The following is an 18,196-nucleotide window of genomic DNA, read 5'->3' on the forward strand; positions in this document are numbered from 1 at the left end:
TAGCAGTGGACTTATATACCGCTTCATAGGCCTTTCAGGCCTCTCTAAGCGGTTTACAGAGAGTCAGCATATTGCCCCCAACAATCTGGGTCCTCATTTTACCCACCTCGGAAGGATGGAAGGCTGAGTCAACCCTGAGCCGGTGAGATTTGAACCGCTGACCTGCTGATCTAGCAGTAGCCTGCAGTGATGCATTTAACCACTGTGCCACCTTGGCTCTTGCCGAATAGAATAGAATAGAATTTTTTATTGGCCAAGTGTGATTGGACACACAAGGAATTTGTCTTTGGTGCATATGTTCTCTGTGTACATAAAAAGGCAAGATACATTCAAGAATGTACAACACTTAATGGTAGTCATAGAGTACAAATAAGCAATCAGGAAAGTATCAATAGCAATATAAATCGTAAGGATACAAGCAACAAAGTTAGTCCTGCAGTCATAAGTGGGAGGAGATGGGTGATAGGAACGATGAGAAGACTAATAGTAACAGTAATGCAGCCTTCGTGAATGCTTTGACAGTCGTGAGGGAATTATTTATCAAGCCTGATCACATGGTTTCGTAGCGGAGCATGGATATTCTTTTAGTCTTTAAATATGAGAAACTATAGGATTAAGAAGTAATTGATTTCACTCTGGTCAAAAAAAAAACCTTTAAAAGAATAAACTCTCCAACCGTACAAAGTTGTATCCTTTTCTTCTGAGGTGAAGGCTTCTTTCTGTTTTTCTTCTTCCCAGGAGAACTAAGGTTCTGGACATCACCATCTTCTGGACTCTCCAGTTCCTGGCAGCCATGTTCTGCAGATATTGAAGTTGCAGGTTATGCTCTGTTGTCTCATTTTATTCAACGAAGACTGTTAGAAGGGATTCCAATTATGAAATGGCTAAGCAAGCAAAGAAATCACCTGGGAGGTTATTCTTCTACACAGGTTAGAAATTATCTTTAAAAAAACAACAACCTAGTTATCAGGCATTTATGGAATTAATCATTAAATTTGTATACGGCCCCAGGGATATATTATTTTCATTTGAAATTTTGAACCAGGAATCTGTCAAACACTCTGTGAAATTTGATTGATGAGCTTTTCACTTAGGGCCTTCTGCATTGCCAGAAATGTATATATATCCATGATTCAAAAAAAACAATTAGAAAACATTTCGATTCTCTAAGGAAAGCCGGCCAGAATATTCTACTCTGTGTGCATTCCAAAGACTCAGTTAATTTTCTACATGGGCCAAAGGCATGGTTGCATTTGATTCATCAATCCTATTTTAAAATGTCAGAAATCGAATTCATTCTTGGGAAGACCTATGTTCATATCTTTACACCAAGGCAAAGTTATGGGTTATTATGCAATGGTTACACACATTGCTAAGATAAGCTTTTTTAAATGTGCTTTATTAGACAAGCAAGAGAGGCCTGATTCTGATATGATGATAAAGACCCACTGATTGAGCCAAACCAAATCAAATTATGATAAATTAAATCTGTCCTACTTCTGTAAGAGTTATTGAGTGAGCAAATGTGTGCCTTGCAAGATGAAACTATAGTTGCTGTCATGAATGAATATCTGCTGACTTTGCCCTTTTTAATAATAAAGCACAATACTTAAGTGAGCGTTTGGAGTGAATATGTGAAGATTTTTTTAAAAAAAAAAATCTCAATGTAACCTATTGTTCCAGGATTACCAAATGACTTCCCATCTAAGTACTAGCCGGATCTGTACCTGCTTAGCTTCTGAAATCAGCCAGGCTTTGGTGCTGCTTGCTAACCTGGTTGACCTACTTGCTCCATCCACATTCATATCAACAAAGACTGTTCTTTCTTCTCTGAGTAGGACACCATAGTGGCTCTTCAGGCCTTGAGTAGCTTTGCTGCGGCACTTACAGCTGATTCTGTGACAGAAATAGATGTGACAGTGAGTGGATCCATGGAAGAAAATTCAACGTTTTTCCGAATTGATCATGAAAACCGTTTTGTTCTCAAGACCAAGGAGGTACTGAAGTTTTTTTTTTTTTTTTAAAGAATTTAATTTCAAGAAATTCATCTAATTTGGAATGCTTTTCTGACCATACTTGAGAGACCGCCTGCTGCCAATTACCTCCCAAAGACCCATTAGATCACACAGGGTCGGCCTCCTCTGGGTTCCGTCTACCAGCCAATGCCATCTGGCTACCACCCTTCTCTGTGGCAGCTCCAGCCCTTTGGAACGAACTCCCCGTAGAGATTCGGACCCTCACCTCTCTCCAGGCCTGCCGGCAAAGCTGTCTCCAGGCCTTCCGAAAAGCTGTCAAAACCTGGCTTTGCCGGCAGGCCTGGGGTTGATGAGTTCCCTTCCCCTCTCGACCTGTGTGGCTGTGCGATTCTTGGCTATTTTAACTATTTGTATTGAACTCTGTGTTCCCTTTCCCCCTTTGAGTTGTTCGCCGCCCTGAGTCCCTCCCGGAATAGGGCGGCATATAAATAAAACAAATCTAATCTAATCTAATCATAATAAAATCTGCCATTTCTTTCAGTTTCCAGCTGCACAGCCTATTAGAGTTACAATTTCTGCAAACGGCCATGGTTTTGCTATTTTTCAGGTAGGCATATATAGTCATTTTTTTTGTCTTTTTTCTTTCTCTAAGGATTTTGGATTGAATTAAATATTCCATTTGATTGGATCATATTTGAATGATCAAGGGTGGAATATTAAGTACAAACTAGATTCAGATTCAAGTCACAGCTGTTTCCTTATGACTTTATTACTTTAGATTGTTTTCTCCATATGTTATTCTTTTGTTTGGTCTTTTAAAAACTGCTTTGATTACCGTAATAGATTAATATAGCAATTCTATACTAATAGAATGTTATTAATTAATTACAGTAATTATGTAATATCCCCAATGTGCCTATCATATTGGAAAGTCTGGTTTTGATTCTAATTACTGTGTATGAACGTCTCACTGAAAGAGATTTTGCTTTCTCCTTTCTTGCTAAGCTCCTAGTGTTTTCCTTGAAGGTAATTGTAATAGCATTGGGATGCTGTTAAATGTCACTTTAAGATTATTATTCTATGTCCAGGATGGATCTTCTAAATCAGCACCAAGACTTCTTGATGTGAACAGTTTTATTCTGAACTGCAGTACAGCTTGCAGCATAACAGACTTTATTTTGGATCTACAGTGGCTTTCAGGAAATTCTGAACATCACTACTATCAGTATTGAAGTGTTGTCCTTTATAAAAATGCGACCCAATCCACAATTCAGTATAATAATAATGGGCTGCTTGTAAGTGGTGTGGAATGTGGTCAGTGGTGGGTTTAAAAAATTTTTCGAACCTACTCTGTGGGTGTGGCCTCCTTTGTGGGAGTGGCGTGCCGGCCATGTGACCTGGTGGGAGTGGCTTGCCGACCATGTGTTTTCTCTCTCTCTCTCTCTTTCCTTCCTTTTGTCGCTCTGTCCCTTTTTCCTTTTTTTCTTTCATCTCTCTCTCACTTTTTTTCTTTTTTTCTTTTTGCTTTCTTCCTTTTTTCCTTTCTTTCACTTTCTCTCTCTCTTTCTCTCTCTGTGTGTGTCAGTGGTGGGTTTCAAAAAATTTTGGAACCTCTTCTGTAGGTGTGGCCTGCTTTCTGGTGGAACCTCTTCTAACCGGTTCGGTAGATTTGATGAACCAGTTCTACCGAACTGGTGCGAACTGGTAGGAACCCACCTCTGAATGTGGTAGCTATAATTTTCATGCAATTCCTTATTTGCGGCAGTGTCTTCCTCCCCTTCTTCAGCCTTTGTGGCCACTCCACTGGGTTTAAAAATAGTCGCTTGATTTTCCAGAAAAGGTCTCCTGCTTCCCTTCTCTCTTCCCTGCCACAAAAAATGTTGCTTAGATATTTCAGTGTTCATTATATATCTTTCTTTTTTAACCCTGGCAAAATGCGTACACGTCATTCTATTGTCGGCCAGTAGCATATTGCTCTTTTGTCCAATTCTCACACACTTCCCGACATAGCAAATCAAATGCTGCCTTCCCCAGGGGAAGATGAGACGGAGAATGAAAACAACTTACAAAAGTATCTTGGCATGTGGAGACCTGTCTCCATATTTGGACTCCTGTCAAAGGAAATGGTGTTCTCTGTGGATCAAAGAGATACTAGGGACACAGAATCCAGTTAGCATAGAAGGCCTGTTTTAAATCTTTTTATCTTTAATCCTTGTAAAACGATTGGATTACATGAGCCAAATTCCATGTCGATTAGAGTCCAGTACAAATAAACAGTAGAATATGTGACATTAGCAACGCAAGACCACAAACAGAATTTGAAGAATAGGTTATGTATAAAATTTTAGAGAGGGCTGGGCTTGTTATAAAATTCCGCTATTTGGGTATATGGATTTTCAGAAAGCATATTTATTTTTTATCAAAAAAACCCCATACAATTGAAAATACGTTCAGGTCCATTAATGAAGGCCAACATTTGAAAATATCACAGCAGGCAATAAATTGCTCATCCATCATATCTGACAGTGGTGGACTCAGCTGGAATTGTTTTTAACAGCAGTCAAATTGCTACAAATATACCAGCTTATTTTAAAACAACAATCAAATTTGATGTGCAATCAAGTTATCAACAACTTAAAACACTTTTAAGAAAAATCTAAATAAATATTAGATGCCAAATGCATAGACTCAAACATATATAGATTTGAAAAACTTAATACCTATCCTGTGTTTGTAATTAACACATGGAATGAGAGAGTCTTTTACTTAACTGTTGTGAATCAGCAGATGTCTGCTGTGAGTCTTTTCGGGATACAAGATTCATTATGCAGCTGGGGCTTGTTAGAGGCAGGTTTGGAGATAAAAGGACAGATGCTGCCACGTCCTAGTCGCAGGAGTCAACGTTCCTTCGTGCGTTCCTTGTTTGGTACAACATTGCTTGATCATCAATCGTGATTTATGGAAGATACACTTGGATAAGTGCTTTGTGTTTCTTGTAACCCTGATTCAAGGCTGCACTTGGAGAAGTACATTGCTTGTAAGAGTTGTTTTGTATTCTGTTATCTCGTTAGAGACTGTATTTATGTTATTTTTGGGCTCGAAGCCAGTTTGAACTGAGAATTGATAAAGAAAGTTCCTTTTAAGTTTATTCGTCTTGCTGTTTGTTAAGAGCCGTGAAGGGGGAACAGAACACTAAACTGTCCATAGGCATATGATATTAGCAGTATATTTATCTATTTTTAAGTAGCATTGAAAAGACAGCTTGTAGGATTTGATGACAATATCAGAAATGCCAAGGTGTGGTTAAAGAAGGGAAAATTCTGTTTGATTCCAATATGAAACCACATGGAAGTGTCATTCTCAAGTTGAGAGCCAGAAACCACCAAAGTGCTGCTAATATTTAACTTTCATTTCTTACAGACTTAAGATCTAAAGTTTCTAGGGGCTCTGAATGTCTCCAGATGACCCTAGGCTTAGATGTGAAGGAATAAAATGAGACATGGCAATTTATAACGCTGGGAATTGGATGTCAAGATTTGGGACATACAGGTGGTCCTCGACTTACGCCCACAATTGAACCTCAAATTTCTGTTGCTAAGTGAGACAGTTGTTAAGTGAATTTACTGCATTTTACAACCTTTCTTGCTACAGTTGTTAAATGAATCACTACAGTTGTTAAGTTAGTTGTTAAGTGAATCTGGCTACTCCATTGTCTTTGATTGTCGGAAGGTTGCAAAAGTTGATCTCATGATCCCGGGACACTTCAACCATCATAAATATGAGTCAGTTGCCAAGTGTCTGAATTTTGATCATGTAGCCATGGGGATGCTGTAATGATCATAAGTCATAAGTCACTTGTTCCATTGCTGTTGTAATCTTGAATGGTTACTAAATGAACTGTTGTAAATCGAGAACTGCCTGTAATACTTGTTTAGAAAGAAACTCTCTTAAGGATCAATTTTGTAATCTAGTGGGTCTTCTGGACTCGGCATTAACATTAGACAGCCATAGCAGCTTTAGTTGACAAACTAAGAATCCTAAAATCAATGCAATGATAACCTCAAGGCTAATTTATTGCCATGCTTTTTTTTTTTACAGCAGCTCTTGAGAATGAAAATTGCAGAAAAATGATATAGTTAGTGAGTGGTGTCCCCTGGAGATCACATATTACCTTTGGCTGAAAAAATTTCACTGATTGTCAATTGCTTTCCATACTCATAGAGCCAAGGTGGCGCAGTGGTTAGGGTGCAGCACTGCAGGCCACTTCAGCTGACTGTTATCTGCAGTTCAGTGGTTGAAATCTCACCAGCTCAAGGTTGACTCAGCCTTCCATCCTTCTGAGGTGGGTAAAATGAGGACCCGGATTGTTGTTGGGGGTGATATGCTGACTCTGTAAACCGCTTAGAGAGGGCTGAAAGCCCTATGAAGCGGTATATAAGTCTAACTGCTATTGCTATTGCTATACTCAGTTCAGAGTGGTCATAATAAAATTTAAAGTCTCATCAGCTGAGGAAATCACCTTTTGAGACGTCACCTCTGAATGCATTTCGTCAACTGGTTTTTGAGGCTCTAAATGTTTTTGAAGTACATTTAATATTTTTAATTGCTACAGGTAGCCCTTGACTTACGACCACAACTGACCCCAACATTTCTGTTGCTAGGCGAGTCAGTTGTTAAGTAAGTTTTAATGACCTTTTATGACCAGAGTTGTTAAGAGAATCACCGCAGTTGCTAAATTAGTAACATGGTTGTTAAGTGAATCTGCCTTTCCCATTCACTTTGCTTGTCAGAAGATTGCAAAAGCTGATCGCCGGACCCTGGACCCTGCAAGCATCATAAATATGAACCAGTTGCTAAGCATCTGAATTTTTTCACGGGGCCTTGGGGGTGCTGCAACAGTCGTAAGTCTGAAAACCAGTCATAAGTAACTTTTTTCAGTGCCATTGTCACGTTGAACAATCACTAAATGAATGGTTGTAAGTCAAGGACTTCCTGTGTTTCTTTTGATAACCTCCATAAAAAGAAAGGACAGCATATGCATAGTTTAACTAAATAAGCAAATGGGGAAACAAGAGATTCCCTTTTATTCTGGAGCTGTAAGGACAATGGGCCATTTTAGAAACTTTTCAAGCTAAGGGCAGAGCCGAAGTGGCGCAGTGGTTAGAGTGCAGCACTGCAGGCTACTTCAGCTGACTGCAGTTCTGCAGTTCAAATCTCACCGGCTCAGGGTTGACTCAGCCTTCCATCCTTCCAAGGTGGGTAAAATGAGGACCCGGATTGTTGTTGGGGGCAATATGCTGACTCTGTAAACCGCTTAGAGAGGGCTGAAAGCCCTATGAAGCGGTATATAAGTCTAACTGCTATTGCTATTATCCAAGTAATTATTATTTTTCTGCTTTAGCTCAATAAGTAGATAAGCCAAGTGAAATAGAAGTAATAATCCTGATCCACAGAGCCATTTCTGCATAATCACGGCTCATAATCCATGGCACCTGGAGTGGAAAATGGTTAGTCCTCACATTTAGATGCAGTAATCTAAATTCTACCGTAACTCTTATTAAGAGACTACTTGGCCAGCGTTTTTTCATTTACGACACAGTTGTTATGTACAAAAAACCTTTGCAAGGCCGAAGGCAACTCTTCCTAAAGTATCCTAAATCATAACTTCTAGGCTGGAAAGCGTTAAACTGGGCCATTGCTGTCCTTATGTTAATGTTCCATCCTTTAAGAATGATTGCAGTTTGTTAATCAGGATTGAATTACTCTTAACAAAAGTAAGATAGATAAATTAATGATACCACTTACAACTGATTTATAGTCAAGCCTTTTCTAGTAAAGTACTCTAACATTAGAATTGATATTAATATGCCAAGTGTATATTAATAGATTCATTTGCCCAAAAAAAAAATACAATAAAAAACTTTTAAGCAAATGATACATGAAATTCCCATTTAAAAAAAATATGTACTAATACAGAATGCAATAATGGCTGGTAATAATAGCAATTAACATTGCATGACTTATCATCTGCTATGAATTACATGTTAGCAGCCTATAAAGGATGATCACATTTGGAATTTCTGAGTAGATGAACTGAAGACATGATATATTTTACCATCATTACATCATGTGCAAAGAGGAACCTGTCCCTTCATTCAGAGTTAGCAGTGACAATGCTACCAGTTGTAATTCAAGTCAATAGCAACCCTTCAGCCATGTCTAGCTATTCATTATAAGAGCATTGGACTTCCTGATTTATGCCTATACAGGATTGGGCAAAAAACCAGGCGGGGAGAGAGAAGCTTTTTAAACATCTGGGAAGAATGAATCATATCATCTTAGGACTCCATTTCACTTTTTGAATCTATTCTGGATAATATATTATATTGCATAGCAAAGTCTAATGACCATCCACTTCCAAGGACGATGCCAGTTCTTGGTACATATTTCCATGAAACTGATTTTTCAAAGAATCTTATATATTTTTCCTGTAAATTTTTCATTATTTTGCATCTGTTTGATGCGTAAATAATTGCATTCAGTTAATTGGATCTATTCAAAATTCAATTTGCATTCAGAAATTCAAATGGATGCTCAAATGGCCTGAATCTTTACCAGTAAGAGAATAGTTGTGGCTCAGGGTTGAAATGGGGAGTCCTTGTTATTCTCTGAGCTTAGTTATTTTCTTGCAGATATTTCACTTCCCAAACTAGGTAACATCTAGCACTCCTCACCATTGGCCTCCTCCGAATTCCATCCGCCGGCCAATGTCGACTGTCAACTACTCAGAGGAGAGCCTTCTCTGTGGCTGCTCCGGCCCTTTGGAACGATCTCCCCGTGGAGATTCGGACCCTCACCACCCTTCAGGCTTTCCGCAAAGCCGTTAAGACCTGGCTGTTCCGGCAGGCCTGGGGCTGATGAGTTCCCAGCCCCACTCGAATTGTTGTGGCTGCTGTGAGTTTTTAATTTGTTCTCTGTAATTTTGTTCCTGTCTTGTTTGTTTTTGTATTGTTCCCTTCCCTTTGGTTTGTTAGCCGCCCTGAGTCCCTCCGGGAAATTTATTTTTTTACGTATAATGTACACTGAAGATGGCATTTAATTTCGTTGTATGAGGTGCAATGACAATAAAGTAAAGTTTTAAAAAATAGTACTTTTGCAGAAATAATAATTTCCAGATAATTCTTATAAGCTAACAATCTTCCTATTCATGGTTTTGGATCCCCCCTTTCCCTTGCAGATAGCTGTTATAACAGCTATTTGCCTCTCCCCAAGAGTGCTTAATCACAACATAAAACCAATACAAAAACTGATGCAAAATGTGTACCATACTGTTATTGTTTAACGAAATGTTTAACTAAATGACTATGCCATTCAGAAAAATATAGTTGGCTTATCTTTCTAGTTTTGGAGCAGAAATCATTTTGTAAGAAAAGAAAAGAAAAAATGTAGTATTACAAAATGACATAACCGGTTTAGTTGAGTCCTTGACCCAGATGTGTGAGACTCACACAATCCTTTTTTTGTCGTTGTTGTTGTACATATACATACTTTATGCAAAGTTTGACAGTAATGAAATCTTCTCATTTACACACCAAAATGTCATTTTTGCAGCATAAGGAAATTATATGAATTATATAGCCACATTTGCAAACATTTGTAAATAATTTAGGATCATTATTTGAATGATCCCAAATTAAAACCCAAGAGCCTTGCTTCCCTTCACGCTGTTACTTTCAGTTTTTTTAAAAAAAAATAATTTTTATTGAATGTTTTAATCTTTAAAAACAGTAAAGAAGACAACAAAGAAAAAAAACACAAACATACATAACAACATACAGTAATTTTACAGCTTTCTGTATCGGCTTTCCTTCTTAACTTTTATAATTCTCCCTTCTGCATTGCCTTCCTATCACTATAACCTTGTCCTATAATGTAAGAAACATAATATTAACACTTATAATAATATTCATTATTTGTACCTCCATATATTTGTATTCTCTATTTTTTATTTTGCCTTTTGATTTCTAGCCACTTGTACATTTTATTCCAGACTCACACAATCCTATTCACAATCCATCATAGAAGCAGTGGTTGCATAGCCTAGAGAAATCAATAATTCCATAACAGAAGTGAATCTTTGAGGAAAAATGTGTGGTTTGACACAGGAATAGCCAAATGTATATGAATTGTGCCAGAGGTGCCAGATGTCTTGAATGATGTTTTGCAGTTTCCAGAAATTACATATTGACAGCTATGAGTACAAGCCAGAATGTCAGTCATTATAAGTGTACCAGCTAATGAATATATGGTAATATGTTTCATATATATCTGTTCTGACCCCCGTCGTCCCACACCAACACACACTCCGAGCCAGAGATAAGTTACGGCATTTAATTAACAAACAGACAGGTCCTTGGCAGCAAACTGGCATGGACAAGCTTGGGCAGCAATAAACGCAGATAAAGCTTGGCAGCAATCCAGCCTGCCAAGCTCACAGTAAGGTCCTCCGACATTCAATCCTGTGCTGACTTCTGCAAAGAGGGGCGTGTGCACACGAGTCTTTTTATAGTTTGGAGAGGAGCCTAATGACCACCAGCTGAGTGAAATTACCTCCTGTAACTGCGCAACTGTTCCTGATGCCTAGTAGCTCTTTGATGGCGTGCATCCATGGACAACTCACTACTGGCATCCGGCTCACTCTCCCTTGTCTCCTCCCCACTGGTCCAAGGCTCAGGTGCCTCCTGGTGGCCAACCAGCCTCTCTGCGCCCTGTCCAGGGTCCTCCACATCCTACAGAGCCGACTCATTGCGCCCTTCGCTGTCGGAGTCTGGTGGCAGCTCCAACGGCTCCTGCTGGGCCACAACATATATCTACCACCACTCTCATCTAATTTGTCACATCAAACTACCTTTTAAAATGGTAAAATTCTTTCTGCCTAGGACAGCAAATCTTGCTTTGCCCTGTTTGCAGCAGGCCAGGCTGGGTAAGAAAACTGAGTTGATGTTGCAACCAACTGAAAGCATGCTTGATCATTCCTTTGTATGCTTTTCTTTCTTCGTGAATTTATCTTTGTTTGGGGCCAAGCAGGAATGAAAAATTGAACATAAAATTCCTTCCAGTAAAACAGTTGTTTAAGAGGCTCTCCTATATGTTGATCCAGGTGTTCCTGAATTGCCAGTAAATTCTTACCATTTTGCTTTTCTTGGCAAACACTGAAACAATAGCATTTTGGGTGATGACAACATTTTGATTTATTTCCAAGTTGATTTGATCAAGTTCACAGCAGGTCCAATAAGAAGAAAGCATGTTTGATTTGTTATTTTGAGGAGCCTTTGCTAGATTTCTTTTAAGAATTTGAAACTGAAAGTTTTATTTCAGAAAAGGATTCAAAATGTCCCACATTTATTTTTGGATTGTATAATTACAGTACTGCATATATGAATTTAATCTGATGAACTATGAAATAGCTATTATTATTTTCTATAAATCGCTGCTATCACTGAATAACATTTTTTTTTATTTTTGCTTCTCTATAGCTCAATGTTGTATACAATGTGAAAAATTCACATACCAACAAAAGGCGTAGATCTGCAGAAAATCAAGAAGCCTTTGACTTAGATGTTTATGTAAAGGATGACAAAGAAGACATAAATAGCTTAACTTTAAACGTGTGTACCAGGTCGGTAAATTTATTAAGCTATTTGTTCTCTTTTATTTACAAATTTAAAAAATGACTTTTTTGATGAATCTCTTTAACAAATGCATCTTTATAAGGTTTCAGAGAAATCAAAGTTTGGGCATACCACTCCATCATATTTTGCCAGGTTTTTTACATGAGTGAAAGAATGTATGTATGCATGAATTTATGTGATTAAGATAGGCAGACGTATAAACTTGCAGCATAAAGAATGAATAAATATATTTCTTCCCCAGTAAAGCCTTGGCACTCCGCTGAACACAGTGTAGGCCAGTTAAATCATTGGCTTTTCTTTTTCATATTGGTTTGATATAAAATGATTATAAGTACTTAAGAATTCCCCAAGGATAACTGGTTTTCTTCTACAATTATAAAAGGGCTTAATTAAAATTATGTTTGGTTATTTGCTTTCAATGGGGCTGGTGATTCACCCACAGGTGGCTTTATCTTTTTAGTCTCAGGAACCAACTTCAAACAACAGTACTTCCTGTCATGCATTGTTAAACTTTGGAAGTCACTGTCACATGACATAATGTTGGCTGCTCATCTGGGTTGTCTTAAAGATGACTAAAATTAGGGGAAGATAAAGGTATCAGGAACCATTAATCCCCTTAGCTATATATTATCAAAAGAAGTATATTGCTCATTGTTGTGGGAGGTGAGGGGGGGGAGAAGAAAGATGCTGTTAACTTATCATTGGACCTTCTCAAAGGCATGTTGAGGTTGGCACCTTTGCTTTGATGTTACGTGATGGTTCTGTCTTAGAGTATACTGAATTCCCAAATATGATCTGTGATTAGTGAATCATTCTTCCAGGCTCCAGAGCCTTGCTTAGACAAGTGAGTTGTTTTGTAAATTTCCCCCGTGTGGGTAAGTCCTCGTTTTAACCATTCGTTTAGCAACTGTTTGAAGTTACAACAGCACTGTATTTATGGCGGTTGCAGCATCCCAAGATCACGTGATTGCCATTTGCGATGTTCCCAGGCTGGCTTCTGATAAGCAATGGGGGAAGCCGGAATCCTTCAAAGACCACATGATTCTCATACCAATGGCCGTGATTCACTTTAAAACTGGCAAAAAGTTGGTAAAATCAGTTATTTAAAAAAAACAAAAACCAAATTGCTTAGTCACTGAAAAACTGGTCTCAATGTGTTTCTAAGTCAAGAAATATTGTTTTACTCAGTTCCCCAGCACTTAGAGCACAAACTTGAGAGGTGCTCTATTGAAAAATCATAGCAAATTTTTTTTGTTGCTAAATGGGTGTGTCATTAAAGCAATAGCAATAACAGTTAGACTTATATACCGCTTCATAGGGCTTTCAGCCCTCTCTAAGGGGTTTACAGAGTCAGCATATTGCCCCCAACAACAATCTGGGTCCTCATTTTACCCACCTCGGAAGGATGGAAGGCTGAGTCAACCTTGAGCCGGTGAGATTAGAACCGCTGAACTGCAGATAACAGTCAGCTGAAGTGGCCTGCAGTACTGCACCCTAACCACTGCGCCACCACAGAACTTTTGTCATTGCTGTTTGATGCTTTCACTTTGCTTGTCCTATCAGTAGTTCCTGTCATAATGTTTTACTTGGAAATCAAAGTTTGCTCTTGATTTAGATCAGTGGTGGGTTGCCAATTTTTTTTAAAATACCGGTTTGTGTGTGCTCCCGCCCACGCGCGATACTTCTGCGCATGCGCAGAAGCGTCCAGTGGGTGGGCGGAGCCTCCCTTCGCTGCTACTACTGGCTTGCTCATCCGGGTCGAAAAGGGAGCAACCCATCTCTGATTTAGATATCTGGCTCCTTTGAAATGGATGGGGGAGAGAGATTTATTTTTAAAATTTATTGTATTGCCCATATTACTAACAAGATAACTCTGGACGGATTACAATATTATGTACAGAAACACTATAAACAAAATTGTGGTTACATGCAATCATTTGTGCTCTTCTTTACTTTTATTTTCCTCCAGTACAAATGGAGGGGCTTTTCGAGGTCTGTACTTTAAACTAAGAATTAATAATATTGCATCCTTGTATGTGCATATATGCATGCACAGTTTTTCTATGTAAATTGTTCTTTTTATATATATATATATATAGATATCGGGGTACTGGCTCATCTTCAAGGACTGGCATGGCTCTCATGGAGATTGGATTGCTGAGTGGCTTCTCTCTGTCGCCCAGTTTTGTGTCATTAGTTGACCCAGTTAAAAAGATGGAAAAAGAGGATGGCAAAATCCATTTATATCTGGATTCTGTAAGTCAAAATAAAGACATACTAGTCAGAATGATGTTGAAGCCTTGATTCAAAGCTAAAACTTTGATTTTTTTTAAATTTATCATTTAAAATAAACACTATGTTTGGGCAATAGACAAAATTTAGAAGTAATTTAATTTGAATCCCCCAGTTCATTCAGGAGAGGCCATATTTTATGATGTATATTTGCATAAGTTTGACTAAGTCTTGCGGTTTTCAAAGCACGGAGGATGGATGCCGCTCTGGAAGTAGGTTCTATGGTAGCGTACAACCAAAGAGTGTACTCCCAGAGCGGTATCCTACCTCCGTGCTTTGTAAGCTGCAACAGAGGACGGATGTCGCTTTGGGAGTACGCTGTATGGTTGTACGGTCTGCAGCCCACAACCATAGAGTGTACTCCCAGAGAGGCATCCGTCCTCTGTGCTTTGAAATCCAACCCCCCCCCCCCAAGTGGCAGGCGGCCCCAGCAGCGGAGATGCCCTGGCTCTGCAGAGTTAGCCAAGGGCATTATATACAGTACAATATTCACAGTATTGGTGAACATGTAAGAGAGAGAGAGAGAGACAGACAGACACAGACATAGACACACACTGTGAAGGTCATAAGTATGGAGATTGGTCACAAAGTTACTTTTTCATTACCATTATAACTTCAAATAGTTGCTGTCCAAGGCAGTTGATCTATCTGTATTTACTTTCAAAACAAGTCGGGAAATACGAATACATTTTGGTAAGGATGTTTCTGTGTAACAGATATGGACTGTTGCATTTATGTGTGTGAATCAACTTTGTGATTTTACACTTGTGCAATAAGTCTCTTATTGGCAAACTATATAAGATTATCAGAAAGGAGGGTTATTTATAGATAGTAAATATATAGCTGTATCTACTGTTCTGGGTAATGCAGTTAAAGAAGTTTCTTTTTTTACAATATTAAAAAATCTAGTTTTTCATAAACATTCGTTATATGGAAGCATATAAACCATACTGAAATTATCTTCTTTTTTTGGGTAGTTAAACGAAACACAGATTTGTGTGGACATTCCAGCTGTGAGAGACTTCAAAGTGGCAAATACCAAGGATGCTTCAGTGACTGTGATGGATTATTATGAGCCCAGTATGTGTCAATCACTTTTTATGCAATCAGTGCTCAAGTATGGAGTTTAGGTGGGAAAAGGGAAGGATGAACTGTATGTTGTATGTTAAGGAGGGGCCAGATTCAATTAGTTGCAGTGAAGACGCACATGAGAAATAAGCATGACTGGAAACCACAGGAACTCAAATAATGTTAATTCTCTTAAACCTTGAAGAAGTGGGAGGTGGTGAGGAGAAGGCAGTGTTTGGTGGAACATAAAGTCCGTTAAATTTACGTTCTCTGAAAGGCTGATAATTTTAGGATATAATTCTTCAATCAAGAATGATTTTGTTACTTAAAGCATTCCTCGTTTCAACAAATTTAGCAATCGTTCCGATTCAAGGATATATAAAAGGACTTTCATTCATTCATTGAAATCAGGGCATCATACAAAACAGAAACAGCAATAGCACTTATAGACTTATATGTTGCCCTTAGAGTGCTTTGAAGCCCACTCCAGGCAGTTTACAATGTCAGCATGCTACCCCCAATAATCTGACAGAGACAGTGGTGAAGTTATGGGATAGTTTTGCTTCCGTTGTTGTTTCACAGCAGCATATCAATTCTATCAAATAATAATTTTGTTTGAAATGTTGGGCCTTAACACCTTTTCTTTGCTTTTCAATTGTTCACAATAGGGAGGAGAACCGTGAAAAGCTACAACTCCAGGGTGATGCAGAGTTTGTCATCTTGTACTCTCTGTGAAGATGATGAATGTGATTTTTGTAAATCAGATGGCTCTTTATCCCTTTCTCTCTCTTTGGAATTGTTAGTACTGCTAGTGCTGTCCATTTTCTATGTTGTGGTCTGATTTAATAACTGGATGACTGACGCTTATTGCACTGCTGAGAGTACCATTGATTGTATTTTCCTGGATAAGGAGTGTCTGGACCCTGTGAAAATTGATTTATGGGTCTAAACTCTGTGTAAGAATTTGCAAGTCAAATTGAGTTAAGGGTAAATTGCTCGGAATGGAAAACTTTTCACATTAGTGCCATTTTTATTTTCATTGGCATCTTCTATACTGGTGTTTCTCACCCTTGGCAATTTTAAGATGTGTGGGCTTCAAATCCCAGAATTCCCCAGACAGCAAATTCACAGGATTGAGAAACACTGTTCTTTATCTATTAAATGCTTAGGGACTTGCTGCAAAATCTTATATACTGCATATGTTTGCCTAGTAATAAGTCTGAAGGGCTCTGACTTTTAATAAGTGTGTATAAGATTGCAACCTAAACTATTTTCTCCAGTGAAATAGGGGAGGATCCAGACTCTAACCTTTGCTCTGAATTAGATAATGTTAAATTAAAATTAAATTGCTTTGTCTAAAATTTAATCATTTTTTAATTTAAATCATGTCTGAATGAGACCAAACTGATATTCAGGGGAAAAAAACTGAAATGGAGTATATATTTTGTATTAGTTTCTTATTTTTATAGTAAATTTGACAGTTTTTTAAAGGAATATTTTTAGTTTTAGTACTTATACAATATATTATTTAAGCCTTGCATCCCTAATTTATGTGATTTAGTTTATGGTACACTGCAGGCTAACAATTAATTTATAAGTGTTATTGACTGTACTGGCATAGGACTGAGGCTGTCCTTCAAAGCAGTACTTTGGGCCAGATTAACATTAATTGCAATAATTACTGATTTCCTCAGTTATGTTCTAAAAATCTAAATTATTATTATATGCAATGATTGTACAATGTGCACATAAGGAGAGAGACATACTAAATTACAGCTTTAAAAAACCCAATTTCAAGCAGCTGGCCATAATTGATACTTGAATAGTCACATTATGAAAAATGCTTAAACTGTGCTGAAAACAAAATATGCCTCATTATGGTTGGAGTGCATGACTTTTGTATGTGTGTTAAAGGTTAAATATAAGAAAGCAACAGATTTATATTATGATAAAGGCTTCTTTTTAATCAGAAATTTTGTATCTTCATTCACAGCATGACATTCATTGCTTGCCCTAATTGTTGCTTGAGAGTAAGATAAAGCAGTTTAGTAGCTTGCTTCAAACTGAACTCATCTTGTCCTGCCAATACTATGGACAAAAAAAAACAGAAGTTGTTATTAAACTAGAAGACTAGCCCAATAGGAACTCTACCTCTGAGGAATTTTAATGTGGTACAAACTTAATAAGTTATTCAGATATAGAACAAAAACTCTGCAGAACAAGAAAGACTAGCAGTATACAGTAGGTAGTCCTCAACTTAAAATCATTTGTTTAGTGACTATTACAACCACTTTGAAAAAAAGTGAATGACTTATGACCATTATAACATCCCTGTAGTCAAATGATCAAATTTGGAGGCTTGGCAACTGGCATGTACTTATGATGGTTGCAAGTGACCTGGGGTCATATGATCACCTTTTATGCCCTTCGGACAAGCAAAGTCAACGTGGAAGCCTGATTCGCTTAACATGTTACTTAAGCAAGAAAGGTTGTAAAATGGGGCAAAAGTCACTTAACCATTATCTTGCTTAGCAATAGAAATGTTGGGCTCAATTATGGTTGTCAGTCGAAAACTATATAGGAACAAACAAAATACTAACATTGAGATGGCTGGAATTAATAGAACACTAAGAAGAGATCAATCTGAAGTAAAGACAGCAGTGTTTTTGTCATTGAAATCAGATCGATATCTGCTTCCATCTTCCTTAAAAGTAAGGTTCGATAAATGAATGAAAAGAAAACTTGAACCAGTCGAGAGTAAAGCTGCATCCATGTTCACAAATGCCAGTATTTTTAGGCTGCCAATGATGCAGAACTATCAAATAACTGTATATATTGCAACAGTCAAATTCACTTAGATAGGAAGTGAAGCACTGGATTAAAATAATGATGTGGTCAGGCACAGGTTTAAATATTTAGAAAGGAAACTATGAACAAATGTAGACAAATATGTGGTGAACATTAAGATTCATATAAAACTTTAAGCAACTGTAGCTGCATTACGTCTTAAGTGCATAAAATCAATTCTCAAGGGATTTGGCATAACTGCCTATTTTATTTGGCACTAAATGCTTTAATTTGAATATTACATTGAATAGACCTGAGGAAAAAGTGTGCAGAATAAAGATTACACACACACACACACACCCCAAAAAAAACACACATGGA

The 18,196-nt window shown here is 37.8% G+C and overlaps 1 protein-coding gene across 3 annotated transcripts in view; it reads left to right on the forward strand.

Annotated features, from left to right (window-relative positions):
- The window catches only part of LOC148045175 (CD109 antigen-like), an 83,191-nt gene extending 65,592 nt beyond the window's left edge, over nucleotides 1-17,599 (forward strand). For all 3 annotated transcript variants that reach the window (XM_087718865.1, XM_087718864.1, XM_087718863.1), the window contains 7 exons: nucleotides 739-929; nucleotides 1,839-1,997; nucleotides 2,518-2,583; nucleotides 11,513-11,655; nucleotides 13,768-13,924; nucleotides 14,938-15,040; nucleotides 15,697-17,599. In XM_087718865.1, coding sequence (XP_087574991.1) covers nucleotides 739-929; nucleotides 1,839-1,997; nucleotides 2,518-2,583; nucleotides 11,513-11,655; nucleotides 13,768-13,924; nucleotides 14,938-15,040; nucleotides 15,697-15,869 — 992 coding nt within the window. In that variant the 3' untranslated portion in view covers nucleotides 15,870-17,599. The remainder of the gene's footprint in view (nucleotides 1-738; nucleotides 930-1,838; nucleotides 1,998-2,517; nucleotides 2,584-11,512; nucleotides 11,656-13,767; nucleotides 13,925-14,937; nucleotides 15,041-15,696) is intronic.
- Nucleotides 17,600-18,196: the final 597 nt, after the last annotated feature.

Source organism: Thamnophis sirtalis, unplaced genomic scaffold (genome assembly GCF_051295495.1).
Source record: "Thamnophis sirtalis isolate CommonGarterSnake01/CBP01778 unplaced genomic scaffold, rThaSir2_p1.2 scaffold_6, whole genome shotgun sequence".
NCBI classification, from domain to species: domain Eukaryota; kingdom Metazoa; phylum Chordata; class Lepidosauria; order Squamata; family Natricidae; genus Thamnophis; species Thamnophis sirtalis.